This window comes from Electrophorus electricus, chromosome 5 (genome assembly GCF_041902795.1).
Source record: "Electrophorus electricus isolate QZ-2024a chromosome 5, ASM4190279v1, whole genome shotgun sequence".
In the NCBI taxonomy this organism is placed as follows: Eukaryota; Metazoa; Chordata; class Actinopteri; order Gymnotiformes; family Gymnotidae; genus Electrophorus; species Electrophorus electricus.
Genome location: NC_137501.1, coordinates 5470001 through 5484980, shown reverse-complemented (window position 1 = coordinate 5484980; position 14980 = coordinate 5470001). Strand labels below are relative to the sequence as shown.

Sequence of the window (14980 nt, the reverse complement as noted above, 5' to 3'; positions counted from 1 at the left end):
AAATGATCCAGTCTTGCACCCCGCGATCATTAATTACATCTCCGATTGTTTACGCTGTGCCCGGGGGATCACGCGTGCCACCAGAACCCGTGCGCCAAGACACGAGCTCTGAGCGCGAGCTGAGAGAAATGAGAATGGCCATACCAACAGAGTGGACTGCTCGTGCACAGAGTAGCGCGCATCACCTGCGGAGCGCAGACGGGGTTTTCGGGGGTGGGGGGAATACCTTGATAAGAACCGTAGCCTGGAGACTAATTTTATCTCAAGCACTTCAGAAATTGGATCACTGTTTTTTCAGTATTATATGAATTTATTCTCATATACAAAAAAAAAACAACAAAAAACAAACAAACAAAAAACCCGAAAGTTTGACAGCCGTTATCCCTGCCTTCAATTCGCTACTCTGGTTTCTCATTGTTATTTAAAAGAAGGCACTCCGGTCATTCAATAATTGTTATTCTGAATTGACAGTCACACGCTTATACAAATTAAATATAAAGACTTCAGATTTGGGCTCTCGCTATCCAACAAGTGTAGGTATCCAACAAGTTTAGCTCGTCTGTGTTTTCCAGAAGTCTTCCAAAGGAGCATAAAAAAGGTAAAACGGATAATGCTGTGAGGCATTCTAAACAGCGCTCTTTGGCGCTGCGGAACCGGAATAATGCGTCTGCACCCCAGCGTTTTCTTGCCTTCGCCTACACCTACTTCGTCGCAGTGATGAACCGCGTGGTTGTTTTTTCTATGTCATATAAAGTAGGAAATGATATATTACCTCTAATTCGCGCCGATTGGACAAGCTTAATTCGCTACCTTGGTCACCTAACAAGTGCAGACGCAAGACGCAATTGATGACAAACTAACCTCGGACGCTGGTTCGTAGACAATTAGAGGTAAACTTGATATTAGATTGCTATCTCATTCATTTACTTTAAAGTGACCAGCCCCAGCCGTCCGTGCGTGTCTTGCTGGCGTCGAGATAATTGATTTCCAACATTAGGTGTCTTCAAACAGGCTGCGCTATCGTGCGCACCGAGGGAGAACCACGGGAGCTCCTAGCGATATTCGCCCTGTTTTTCTCGGATGAGAGCCCCTTTTCTACGCTTCTGCTTTAGGGTGACCGCAGTTCACCGCTGTACGCGTACACGCACAACTGCTCTGAAAAGTAGAGGAAAGTTGACGTCTGGACTTTAAATCATATATGAAGATCGGGACACGGGTGCCACCGTCTACAAACCGCAGAAATGCCCATGCATCCTGTGACCTCCACGTTGATGTACCGGGGAATCTGTACCATCCCAGACATCCTCTCGTACCGGACACCGGTCAACCTACCTGAAGACGAAGTGGAGGGTGAGTCATGGAGTCTTGGTCTGTGGTTCATACAGCTTTTCCTATATTCAGATAGGCCTATAGTCTGATATGGATATATGCCTGATCACCCATCGAATCATTCCATTAATGATATTGTGGCAGCAAAGAATAGATATTAAGTTGCATTCGTTGCATATCCAGCGAAGTATCTCGGTTTGAATATAGGGCACCTGTTATTGCGTTGGGTAAGCCTCGTCTTTTTCTCATTATGAAAGAACATATGCTGGGTTAAACATTTTGCTGCCAAGAAAGTGCAAAATATGATGCTGGCTTTATAAACTTTCATGCACGCATCGTCTTTGTTACGGCTGGTTATCAGATTGTATATTTAACACACGGGCTTCAGGACCACGGACAGCGCCACACTCACCCTCTTCCGATATTTCCTGCAAAACTTATGCGTTTTATAGACATCGGCTTAGATTTCAACCGTGTTTTTTACAAATAGTCTAAATCGACGGTTAATCGTGCAAAATTATTTGACTTCACGCGCTACTATTATATATCACAAAAATAGAGGAAGAAAACGAATAAATCGCATGCTTTCTCATCTTTTTTAGTGTCTTTTGAGATGTGCGTTGTCATAGGTTACCATTACCCAGTTTATAGTATATTACTACTCGATTAGGTCTTTGGTTACAGGCTAAAGGGCCAGTCCAGTGTTGTCTAGTTTATGTAACTGATTTCAGCTTGTGTGATACTATTTAAAGTAATTTAAACTGGAATAATTGAAATAATCTTAATGTTGATAATTTGTTGGAACCCCAATCAGCCATTGCAGTTCTCTGAGACTCATTCTAACCAAAAACCAATAGGGCCCCAATAACCATCTATAGACCTTTAGAATTCTAATGTAAGCATAAGCCCAAAAGCAACAGCTGTGGTCATCTTTCTAATTTCAATATAAATATCATTGTCCACATATAGAACAGCTCAAATCAATGCCAGTTTTCAACTAAATATTTTTTTTACAGGTTATACCAATAATTCGACCAGTTTCTGACTCAGGCTAATATGTGTTTAAACAAAACTTTTTGATACATGTGATTTCATTCTTGACTGACTTTCTCATTTGCACTAAGCTTAGAAATATCTCATTTGCACTTAGAAACGAGCTTAGAATGAGTTCTAGCATGAGTTCTTGAATGAGCTCTAGAATGGGCACAGTTTAGAGATCCTAGAGTCCTAGAGTAATGTCTATCTAATACTCTCTCTCAAGAGCACCAGTTAAAGGGCTTGCTTAACTGATCAGAACATCCATCCAAGATGCAGCTTGACCTGTGTGTGTGTACTTAAGATTCAATCTGAAAATGACATTTGCCTGTGAATGAGGTGTTAAACAGTCTGTGTGGATATTAATGGGACAACTGTCACGAGCGGTCACTGGTGCACACACCCGCAGCAGCAGGTGCGAGCTGGTGCGCTCGGAGGCAGTGAGGTGACAGGCTATTACAGTGGACCACATGAAGAACGAAGCTGCTCTGCCTAATTCAGATGCCTCTAACACCTGCAACAGGATTCTGCTCCATGCAGATGGAGCCTGTCCACAGATCTGCAAGGCAAATTGTAAACAGAGGGAAGGCCGCACGCACGCACACACACACACACACACACACACACACACACACACACACACACACACACACACACACCTCAAGACCAGATTAGTTTTGTTTGAAATGAAAAGAGGAACAGCACAGTTAAAATACTCCAACATGGGCTTCATATGTTTTTTTTCTATAAGGACGTGCTGTGTTTTCTAATTTTATTAATGCTGTTTTTGTGCTTTGAGTCACAATGTGAGGCATGTTAAGAAATTATTATTCACCCTGTAATCTATTGAATTATAACTAAGAATTTAATGACATTACATGGGAAGAGCCAGTCTAGAGCCAGACAAAAGAAGAATCTGTAGAGAATTTATAAAACTGAAGCTATTTAATTTATGTTGGTTTTGTGTTAGCTTTAATTTAGCTTTATATTGTCTTCATATTAGCTTTATGTTAGTGTAATGTTGGTTTTATGTAAGATTTATGTAAGCTTTATGTTGGCTTTATGTTGGCCTTATGTTAGTTAGTTTTATGTAAGCTTTATGTTGGAATTATCTTAGCTTTATGTTGGCCTTATGTTAGCTTTATGTTAGCTTTATGTTAGCTTTATGTTGGCTTTATGTTCGCTGTATGTTGGCTTTATGTAAGCGTTATGTTGACTTTATGTTGGCTTTATGTTGGCCTTATGTTAGTTAGTTTTATGTAAGCTTTATGTTGCCATTATCTTAGCTATATATTGGCTTTATGTTGGCTTTATGCTGGCTTTATGTTGGCCTTATGTTAGTTAGTTTTATGTAAGCTTTATGTTGCCATTATCTTAGCTATATATTGGCTTTATGTTGGCTTTATGTTGGCTTTATGCTGGCTGTATGTTGGCTTTATGTAAGCGTTATGTTGACTTTATGTTAGCTTTATGTAAGCTTTATGTTGGCTTTATGTTGACTTTATGTTGGCTTTATGTAAGCTTTATGTAAGCTTTATGTTGGCTTTATGTTGACTTTATGTTGGCTTTATGTAAGCTTTATGTTGGCTTTATGTTGACTTTATGTTGGCTTTATGTAAGCTTTATGTTGGCTTTATGTTGGCTTCGCCCTGGAGTCCCCAAACCTTTTCACCCAGTGTGGGCTGAAAGAACTGAGCTAAAGGATACAAAATAACAAGAAATAATGCTGTGCTAGTGGTAACACCCCCCCAAACACTGGGATGCCATGCAGGCAAAATGAAAAGAGGTTATGGGCCAACTGGGTTTCAAATTTGAATATATATGCTAATCCTCAAATATTTACTTAAATGATTCCAGGACTTTTACACACACACACACACACACACACACACACACACACACACACACACACACACACACACACACACACACACACACACTATATATATATATATATATATATATATATATATATATATATATATATATATATATATATGTTTTGCGTAGGGCATAGGAATTTTCCCAAATCATGTAATTAAAATTGGGGAAAATCCTGGTTGGAACAGGTTGAAACTAATTCCCATGATGAAGCTGTCAAATGAATAAACACTACTTACAAACATTTCTGGTGGACTTCGCTTTACTCTGACCTGGTGCCCCAGAGTAAAAACTCACAAGATCTTTCACCATTGCATGCTTTGTTTGCACTCCCTTTGTGTAGTCACACCCTTTCAGTACAGTCCGTTTCAGTTATTTGCACTGCGTCATGCCCCGGCAGTAACGCTGTACCCAGGAGCAGGGAATTCCCAGAAGCCGCCTGCACCTCTGATGTGCTCCACGAGGCATCCCAGTGCCACCGCATGGCGAGGATCAGGCTCTGAGCCCATTCTGCCTTTGATTAAACCTCTTGGCAGAGGCAGTGGAGACAGATATAGCCATGATTGAACCTGCTGCAGCATGAGCCTCAGGCCCCTTTCACCCCTTCTGTCTGAGGGCCTGCATATGGAAGACCGTAAGATCCTTGGAATCCAGCAGAGGCTGGAGGGACATGGATGATCACTTCAGTCATTCCCGTCAAACATGGAGAGCCAGTTTCAGTCATGGTTGCACCGAAGGGGGAGCCATTAGGAAACAATATGTATACAGATCATTGTGTTGCAGTACACGGTACAGCTACCGAGAACTTCTGTATATTCAAACAGCAACAACAAAATAAGAACAAGTCATCGTTCCCACCTCATTAAAGATTTTGAGTGTTTCTGATCATACAGCAGCTTTGAGTTTTTAATTGTGTCTTTCTGATGTCTTTCTGATGGATCCTGCAGATCTTAATAAGACAAGTTCAATAAGATATTTAAAAGCACAATGAGATATACTGACTTAATCAGTTGTTCATAAACACAATTAATCTCAAACAAGCTACATTAATAGATTCCACAAATATAAATATCTTGATTGATTGTTTATTCACAGCTAAAGGTAGGGTAGAACTAATATGCGTATTTATGTCAATGACAGAAGTGCTTTTAACACATTTCCATATGAATCCATTTCGGAGGCAAGAACACACTTCGCATGCAGTGCCAGTTAGGCAGCTGTTCCATCTGATGGGTGATTCTAGCAAAAAGTGAACACATAAATACACTATTGTTTGAATAAAATAATTTAGTGTAGTGTTATGTATATTTACATCTATCAATGTAAATATACTTTACTAGAATACATTATGCAGTGTTCTCTACTACACTACAGTCAAAGCCTGATCTGTACCTCAAGTACTTTGTACCTCAAGTATGGCTCAGCTTGAAATACCTTGCTTCAAGTCTTAAAGAAGACAAGCAGCAAGATTGATGGTGGAACAAACTACTGATCCTAGATGGTGGAACAAACTACTGCTTGCTGTCTGGACAGCAGAGTCCATTGCAATCTTCAAATGCAGACTGAAGACCCATCTATTTGTGGAATATTTAAATGACCCTGCTCTTATGTTAACTAAAACTCTAGTACTTATTGTAGGGTACTGTTTATTGTGCTGATGTTGACTGCTCCTATGTTGACTAACTCTAGTACTTATTGTTTATTGCACTGATTGATGTCTGTATTTTGATGTCTGTAGTCTGTATACATTTTTGATGTATGTATTTTGCACTTTTAGGCATCAGCACTGATCCCTGTATTTCAGAAGCATTCTAGTTCAATGGTATCTTGAACTCTAAGATACTGTACTGGTTAGGACTTATTCTATAAGTAAATGACAAAGCACTTTTCTAATTCGCTCTGGATAAGAGCGTCTGCCAAATGCCGTAAATGTAAATAGTCGATCAATAATAGTACCGTTGGACTATTTGAACATACTATACCATACAATGACGCTCCTGTCTCATACATTGTTTTGTGCCTCCTTTATAAAAGATTTAAATATTGAATAGTGTAAATATTGTATAGTATATGAAAAATAATCTGTTGCTAGACCTATGAGATTAACACAGGATTCACAGAACATAGGAATCACAATTCAGTTTAGCCTATATTAACTCTTTTACTGTGAAATCGAATCAGATTCAGCTCTGCGACAGTAACATTAGTTGTTAGGTGTCTAACAATGCTGTTGGTTTTGCTCTGTGACTCTGCGCGCCTCACCAGCGCACGAGCGCAGAGAGTGCGGCGACACAGAAGAACTGGGCAGTCAGAAGCTTCCTGAGTGGCACAGTGGCAAGATGCGTCTCTTGACCTCTGCATGCTATTCTGCAGGCGGCATTTTCATCTGCTGATGTCAAACCCTCTCGTTCAACCCGGGCCCTGACCTTGTAATGGTGACGAGAAGAGATGGTCAGGAGTGGACCACCTGCTCACACCCTGGTCATCCCCACATCTGATCTGTATGCTGGCAGGATTAAAGGATTTGAAAAGTTCTGTTTTGGTTTTATTAAGGATAGCCAGAGGATACAAAACACATTTGTGGGTAGATTTATTTCCTCTTAGACATTTTCAGAATGCTGTGTCAGTAACATATTAAGAGAGGTGTTAAATTAGTCTTGCTCAATCTGTAAGGTGTGTTAGTTTTCATATTAACAGTCTACATAACTCCAGTTTGACAAAAATGTAAATATACTTTACTGGACTACACTATGCAATGTTCTCTAGTACACTACAGTACAGTATGCAATACATTTAAGTTTAGATTTAGAGCATTTGACAGACACTTATTCAGAGAGACTTACTGAAGTGTTTTGTTACTTCATTGGTGGAAAATACTAAATGGCTAGATGCTAGTTGTAATAACAAGGGTATAAGGGCAGGCAGTACTGCTGCAGCTAAGAAGACCAATATGTGGACCAGCATAGTGTCATTGCTACAGTGGGAAGTTTGCATGTTCACTCATGCATCTTTAGCTGCATGATTGGAGACCAATTAAAGCCCAGCAAGTGGAACTCATTATCTGATACACAGCCAAAGTGCGTTTGAGAACAGGCGGATATCTTAGCCATCCCAAGTTAGCTCTCCGCTATTGGCTACAATTGACTTTCATATGAATAGGTCCACCAGTGTAGCTCAACTGCTGTCTGGTGATTTTTAATTCACCTGCCCTGACCCTGAGTTATTTATCATCTTGTGAGAAACAGTTTTATGCCGGACATGTGTGTCTGATGGATGGAAAGCAGACTGTTATCCAGAATGAAACCAGATAAATGTATCTCAAATTTCAGATAAATGATCCTCAAACCTTTTAATCCCTTGATATCTGTTAAAATATTAATGTTTTGATATGTTTTCACCACACTGACTTGATTAGATTTTACACTTTGTGCACAATGAACTAATATATTGGAATATTCAGATAAAAACAGAGTTTTTATTATTATTTTAGTTTTTTGGATTTAATAAAAAAGCAAAAACTTACAGAATAACATCCTTTGGAAGATCAAATTGCTGTGAGGTTAGGTAGTGAAAAGGAGACACACACACACACACACACACAAACACACCAGCACAGAGGATGGTTTTCAATTACTGACACCTACACTGATAGGAAAAAAAGACATTTGGGTCTCAGTGAGGGTGCTTTTGATAGATTTCCAGAGGTGCTGGGGCAAATTGTAAGGGGCAAAGTGAACCCTTTCAGTGAGAATGAGGCCAACTCAAGGCAGACCAGTCCTGAAGCTCTACCGCCTGCAGTGTACTTCCAACCCACAGCTCTGACATTCACATGCAACTAAAGGGCATCATCAGCTGGATCAGGTGTGTTAGACGAGGGTGGGAACTAAACTCTGCAGGCACAATACATGTCCAGGACAGGATGGGGGGAGTCCTGGCCTGGGAACACATCTGTGTGTGCCTGTGTGCTCTCTCTCTCTCTCTCTCTCTCTCTCTCTCTCTCTCTCTCTCTCTGTGTGTGTGTGCCTGTGTGCTCACTTGCATACTCTCTCTCTCTCTCTCTCTCTCTCTCTCTGTGTGTGTGTGTGTGTGTGCTTGTGTGCTCATGTGCATCCTCTGTGTGTGTTTGTGTGTGTGTGTGTGGGTGGGGGTTGGGGTGGGGCTGTGTGATGTACGCACATGTAATTTGCTCTTTGACCATGTATCTGTATTCATTCCAAGCTGGGACATGAGAGTGACTCATATCATTAATCAAATATCTTGCTCTACACGGTAAAAACAAGATATGACATTTAAGTGAAGGCCGTGAACTTTAAACTGTCTCCCTGGAGATCAGCTCTGATTTTTGGCATTAGGCTGGGAAATAGTGTTCCAATCTTCCTGAGCCCTTCAGCATAGACCATTTAAAGTGTGCTGGATGAAACTTGCCCAGATACAGACAAGGTGTGCGGCAATCAAGATAAGTGCAGCGTGGACGCATTTGGTGGGATGTGTGTAATAATAAGATTGCATTTACTTGAACAGAAATTGTACTGACTTTTATTTATTTTATCATCACTGTGGGTTGAAACAACAGACCATTCTACTTATAGAGAGAGACAGAGAGGGAGAGAGGGAGAGAGAGAGAAAGTACATGCATATATGGTATAAAATTATAGTTCTATGTCTATATTGTATACAGTCTGCATAATGGCACAGTATGTACTGTGACATGCAAATTGGGATGATGTTGGGAGTAGAGATATCACTGGGAGTTAGGATGTCACTGGGAGTTGGGATATCACCGGGAGTTAGGATGTCACTGGGAGTTGGGATATCACCGGGAGTTAGGATGTCACTGAGAGTAGGGATATCACTGGGAGTTAGGATGCCACTGGGAGTTGGGATATCACCGGGAGTTAGGATGTCACTGGGAGTTGGGATATCACCGGGAGTTAGGATGTCACTGGGAGTAGGGATATCACTGGGAGTTAGGATGCCACTGGGAGTTGGGATATCACCGGGAGTTAGGATGCCACTGGGAGTTGGGATATCACCGGGAGTTAGGATGTCACTGGGAGTTGGGATATCACCAGGAGTTAGGATGTCACTGAGAGCTGTGATGTCATTAATGGCTCATGAACTGAACTGATGGAGAGATTTTCCAGGTCGTCTGCTGGGCGAGACACCTTCACCACTATGAGGGCTGACTGAGTGCGCTCAAAAGGCATTGTGGGAAATGGGAGCCGGCGCAGTCCAACATGGATCATTCTCACACTGAGAAAGCCCAACAGAAGCAGCTGCGAGGGAGGTGGTCAGGGCTTGCTAAAAGACATGGGTGCTGGTGCGTTTCATTATGAAGGTACGAATTGGACTGTGAGTGAGCTGCGTATAAAACGCTGAGTCGTGAGATGAAAGTCCCGATAAAGTTCCCTAATGATTTTATTTGTCATCTCGTCCCCCTCCATCTTTATATTTCTCTCTCTCTCTCTCTCTCTCTCTCTCTCCCGCTTTCCCTCTTACTACCTTTCACTCTGACAGCTTTGTCTTTCTCTCTCTCGCTCTCTCTCTGCCATTCCCAGCAGTGTGTTTGCAGAAGTTCAGCCCGTCTTTGTGGACGTTTGACAGGTGGCGGCTCTGCACTCGGAGTCGGGCTTCTGTCACCCTATAATTACCAGAACATCTCTTAACAAAGGAGGTCTTGCTTTATTCACTGCTCAGAGAGCCGTCAGCCACGTTAGCTGAGTCAAGCCCTTACACAACACAAACAAAGTCTTATCGGGCTGCAGGAATGTATCACACATGGGAAATGTGTAGAAATTCCGGGTTTCAGGAAACGTCTGTGTGCTGTACAAATGCTCCAGGCTGGGATTTCCTGGAGCACTGTGGTGTTTGCTCATGTTCCAGGTGATGCTTATTCTTGTGTTTTACAACACGCTGAGGTGCTTTTGAAGAAACAGGGTGTCCTCCAGAGTGGTTACCCGTCTTGGGTTGTGAATCAAACAGAGTGGAATCTATTAAAAGAAATTCAGCTGGATGCTTCCTGAGTGATCCTCAGGAGAGGCCACCTCCTCATACGAAGAAATTTCGGAATTGTGCTTCTCTGTGCCTTGGCTCACTGTTGCCTCTTGTTGGGTGATGCAGCACAGTGACCTACATCAGGCAGAGCACCCAGACCCCTCCACACACCTCACACACCCATCACACATCCTCTACACACCCCTCCACAAACCCCTCACACGTCCTCCACACACCCCTCTACAGACGCCACCACAAACCCCTCACACGTCCTCCACACACTCCCACACTCCTCGACAAACCCCTCCACACACCCTCCACACACCCCTCACACACCGTCCACACACTCCCACACTCCTCCACACACCCCTCCACACACCCCGCACACACCCCGCACACCCTTCCCTTGTCCCACAGGTCATGTGCAATTTTACCCTCTCAGAGGCACCAAGAAACATGATAGGAGAATTTCTCTGAAACAGCAGTTGAATACTCCAGAGTCTTGTTAAAATACATTTATGGTGATAGTGAAATCTATTGCTGGTGCTGGGGTAGACCCTCTCATCACACGAGATGGATTAGACCTGCCACAGATGCTTAAAAGTAGTGTAGGGAGCATGCACACACACACACACACACACACACACACACACACACACACACACACACACACACACACACACACACACGAGGGGTTAACTGTATTTTTGAAGCCATTGATTTTTAAGAGCATTACATAAAGAGTACTGAGAGTGTTTGAATCTGCTGGAGATAAAGAGGTGTACCGTGGGTAAGAGAGGGTGCCGACTGTCTGTGCTATTAAATCAGGCCTATTAGAGCTCCTGCAGGAAAGGAGAGTCATTAGAAATGATACAGGATATGAATAATGACGCCATCCGCACCATGGAAATATGATGTGAGCGTGTGCATCGGCACCGTTAAACACCACTTAACGTCCTTGATGATGCGTTTCTTTTTCTTTCTGAATTGACAATTTCAATCAGACGTTTTTTAAAGGAAAAAAGAATAGGCCCTGATTCTGGTTGTAAAGTGATTCTGCTTTGAGGAGCTACAGAGGGTTTGCTTTACATCGTCTCTGAGAGGTAATAGCAAAGTAGCACAATGGGAAAAAATCAACAGCAACCTGTTTTAGTTTAAACATTGTGTGTGTGTGTGTGTGTGTGTGTCCTTCCACATCCATGCGCATGTGTTTGCAGGGGTCGAAAAGCACATGGATCCTCTTTAGCCTGCATGGGCACACTTTGTAACCCGGTTGCTTTCATGTCTGTCTCTCTGTGTCATCTCTCTGGGTGCATTGGAGGCTACTGGTACTTTGAAGCTCATCTCCCCACATCAAACAGAGAGGCAGCAGGCATCAGAGTCACCTTAGTCCAGGTGGGGGGCTTCAGTAAGCCCCCAGGGCTTCTGACAGGAGCTAAACCGGGCAAGGGCCAAGCCATCAGCAAACAGAGACATTAGATGTGTCTCCTTAGAGGAGATGTGTCTCATTGAAAGGTCCCTGTGATAACAAATGTAAACCTCTGTGCAGACGACTGATATGATTCACTTTGATATCACTGTGACTAACAAAAGACCATTTTCAAGCCATTTTACTATAACAGCATACTTCTTACAGTTTGTAAAACACCAATAATATAACACATACTAAAACAACCCAATAACAATAGCTTACAGGTGGTTTAAGCTCCAATACTGCCAAGTACCACTGTTGGGCTCCTAAGCAAGGCCCTTAACCCTCAACTTGTACTGTTATAATTGTAAGTCTTTTTGGATAAAAAGCATCAGCTAAATTCCGTAAATATCAATTGGTGTAATGAGAGTAGGGCATGTGTCATTGCAATGGTTGTAAAGGGTACCCAGTAGGGATCCTCTTTGCATACCATCATTGCATTCCAATTGACTGGTGTGAGTGTTGGCATGTCAGGGCGACAGCAGAGGTGATTCAACACTGGTTCTATCTCTGTGTAATGGAGGGGAGGAGAAAAAGAAGAAGAAAATGAACAGACATGACGAGTGTCATTGCTTCGTGGGTTTTCTGTGTATGAAGAGCTCACAGTGAGGATCGGAATACAAACGAGAGACTAATTAGTTTTAGAAGACAGTCCACGGCTCCGCTGTACTCCACGTCTCACTTCATGACGTGTGCGTTTAAAGTCCGTGTTGGTCCTTTGGCCCTTTACGAGATGAGATGTCTAGTTCGTTTCAGCAGCGCTTAGGATGTAATGAATAAATATGGCTTCATATGTTTCAGAGGACTTAGTATATGGAGAAATGTCTTACATACAACAATTATACAAAATTTGCATTTTTGTGTGTCTCTGCATGGGTGTGTGTGTTTGCATGTGCGCACACATGACTGTTATGGTGTGTGAGGATTGTGGAGTCTGCTAAATGTCGTAAATGTAAATGGAGTATAGGAGTGTGGGCATGCCTGTATTCTGTAGCTGTGTGTGTGTGTGTGAGTGTGAGTGAGTGTATGTGTTTGTGTGTGTGTGTGTGTGTGTGTGTGTGCTTGCCTCTGTTTGTGTCTGAAGTTAAGTGAGCTCTCCAAATCAGGGCTTTCCTAACTAAGAGCGATTCAGAAACAAGGAGCCCTGGTGGACATGAGTGTAACACTATAATAAATAGCAGTAGCACATTAGAACATAGGAAAGGGAACAGCAATAAGCCAGTTGGGTCTTTGTCCAAAGATGCAGGCTGTAAATATCAATGGCCTCTGAGAGAGGGGAGGGAGATAGATAGAGAGAGAGAGAGAGAGAGAGAGAGACAAGAAACAAAGAAAAATACCAGTGATTTCTCTCTGTTTACATTCCAAACAGTTTTACCTTTAGAGAACACATATTTCATAGAACATTACCAGTATTACCAGTAACTGAGCCCAAACTAGTGAGTGGTCACAGTTATAGTAGCATGTTATTTGTTTCACGGTCACCTTTCAAAGACATGAAGTGTAGTCACTGGGTCAGTGTTAGCTCAGTGGTTCAGGTACTTGACTTCTTACTGGAAAGTTGCTGGTTCAAGCCCTGCCACTGTTGGGCCCCTGATTAAGGCCCTCAATTGCTCAAGTTGTACTCATTCATAAAAGTTGCTTTGGATAAAAGTGTCAGGTAAATGTAATCACTACCCAGTGAGCCTTTGACACTCAGCACACTGTAAATGGTCCATATGTAACATACATATGCAATGACTCTGATGTCATGCAGTACTTGAAAGTGACTTCACTGCTGAAGATGATCAATGCATAACAGTCAGAGAGTTGAACTAGATATCTGAGTGCAACTTGGATTCTTTTAGATTTTGTATATAGTTTTTTTTTTTCTGTTTTCATTCTGTTTCAGGCTTTTCCTGTTTCATGGCTATGATGGCTTCCACTATTTGCTCATTTGTTGTGACTATGTCAGCCATATATCATATATCATATATTATAGTGCAGCAGCATAGGCATTCTCTAAGTCAAGTGCGACCGATATGGATGGTGATTTGATCCGCGCTCTCAGTATACCTTATATGCAAGTCAATATATTAAGGGCATCTTTAGCTGCCATGCTGTTCATGAATGCCACATATTTCACAATTATGATTTTGACATTATGACTTGACAAGTGGAAAATTGCATATGACTGAATGATGATCTGTAATGAATATAAATGAGATGGCCCAGGCGACCAAAAGCCCCATGGCGCTGGAAGCTTTTAACAAAGCGACACGGTGGTTATGGAAATCCCACCACTCAGATTTTGTCTTTAACACAGTTGCTTGTCATAATGTGCTTTTTTTTGGGGGGGGGGGGGGGGGGGTGTTGGATTAATATGAAGAAAACATTATGATGATTTATTTTATGTTTCCCTTTATGCTCCTTAATGTTCATCTACACATGTGATATTAAATGACATTCAAAGTTTGAATGAAATATTTGTGCGCGTGTGTGTGTGCGCGTGCGTGTGTATGCATGTATGGGTGCGGGCCTGTGTGTCTCTCACTCAGAGATCCGTGAGGCGTTTAAGGTGTTTGACAGGGATGGGAACGGCTTCATCTCAAAGCAGGAGCTGGGGATGGCCATGCGCTCCTTGGGCTACATGCCTAACGAGGTGGAGCTGGAGGTCATTATCCAGAGACTCGACATGGATGGTGAGTAGACGCAGATGGACGCATCTCTGCCCCCTGCCTCACACACCTCCACACCCACGCGCCGCTCGCTCCCTGCTGCGCAGGACTTGTACTGCAGCTGTGTCCTACTGTAGATTTGGCACTGCTATGTTTATTAAATATGAACGAATTCGTATGAGGATCACGCAAGGGGCTGTTTGTTTTGAAACCTTTATTTTACCAGAGATAGGCCCTCCCTCTCCCTTCTGATTGGATGGCGCACGCGTCCTTCTGAGCTCCATCCTTTGGTGTTGCTTTTATTCCTCCATATTTATTGTCCATTATTCATTCATTACTTGCTTGACCCCATAGTTCTAGAAGTGTTGAAAGGACAAATTGTCATTGATATGTGTTACTAGCATTTGTAGCATAAGCAGCTATATGCTAATCACACCCTTCATACAACATTGTTGCAACAGCATTTACAACATGGTGGATCAGTAGAGCACCCGCAGACCTGTTTTGTCCTGATTCTCCTCGTGCATCAACAATGTAGATAAAACATTTTTCATTTAATCATTTAATTTGATCAGACTTTCAAATGTCTATGTTTATTTTCACACAATAAAATTTT

At 42.2% G+C, this 14980-nt stretch overlaps 1 protein-coding gene across 1 annotated transcript in view; it reads left to right on the top strand.

Annotated features, from left to right (window-relative positions):
• Window positions 1-510: 510 nt before the first annotated feature.
• cabp7a (calcium binding protein 7a) overlaps window positions 511-14980 on the top strand; it is a 17910-nt gene continuing 3440 nt past the window's right edge. Inside the window, exons 1-2 of the mRNA XM_027010628.3 lie at window positions 511-1350; window positions 14245-14388. Of these exons, the coding sequence (XP_026866429.1) occupies window positions 1242-1350; window positions 14245-14388 (253 nt within the window). The 5' untranslated portion in view covers window positions 511-1241. The remainder of the gene's footprint in view (window positions 1351-14244; window positions 14389-14980) is intronic.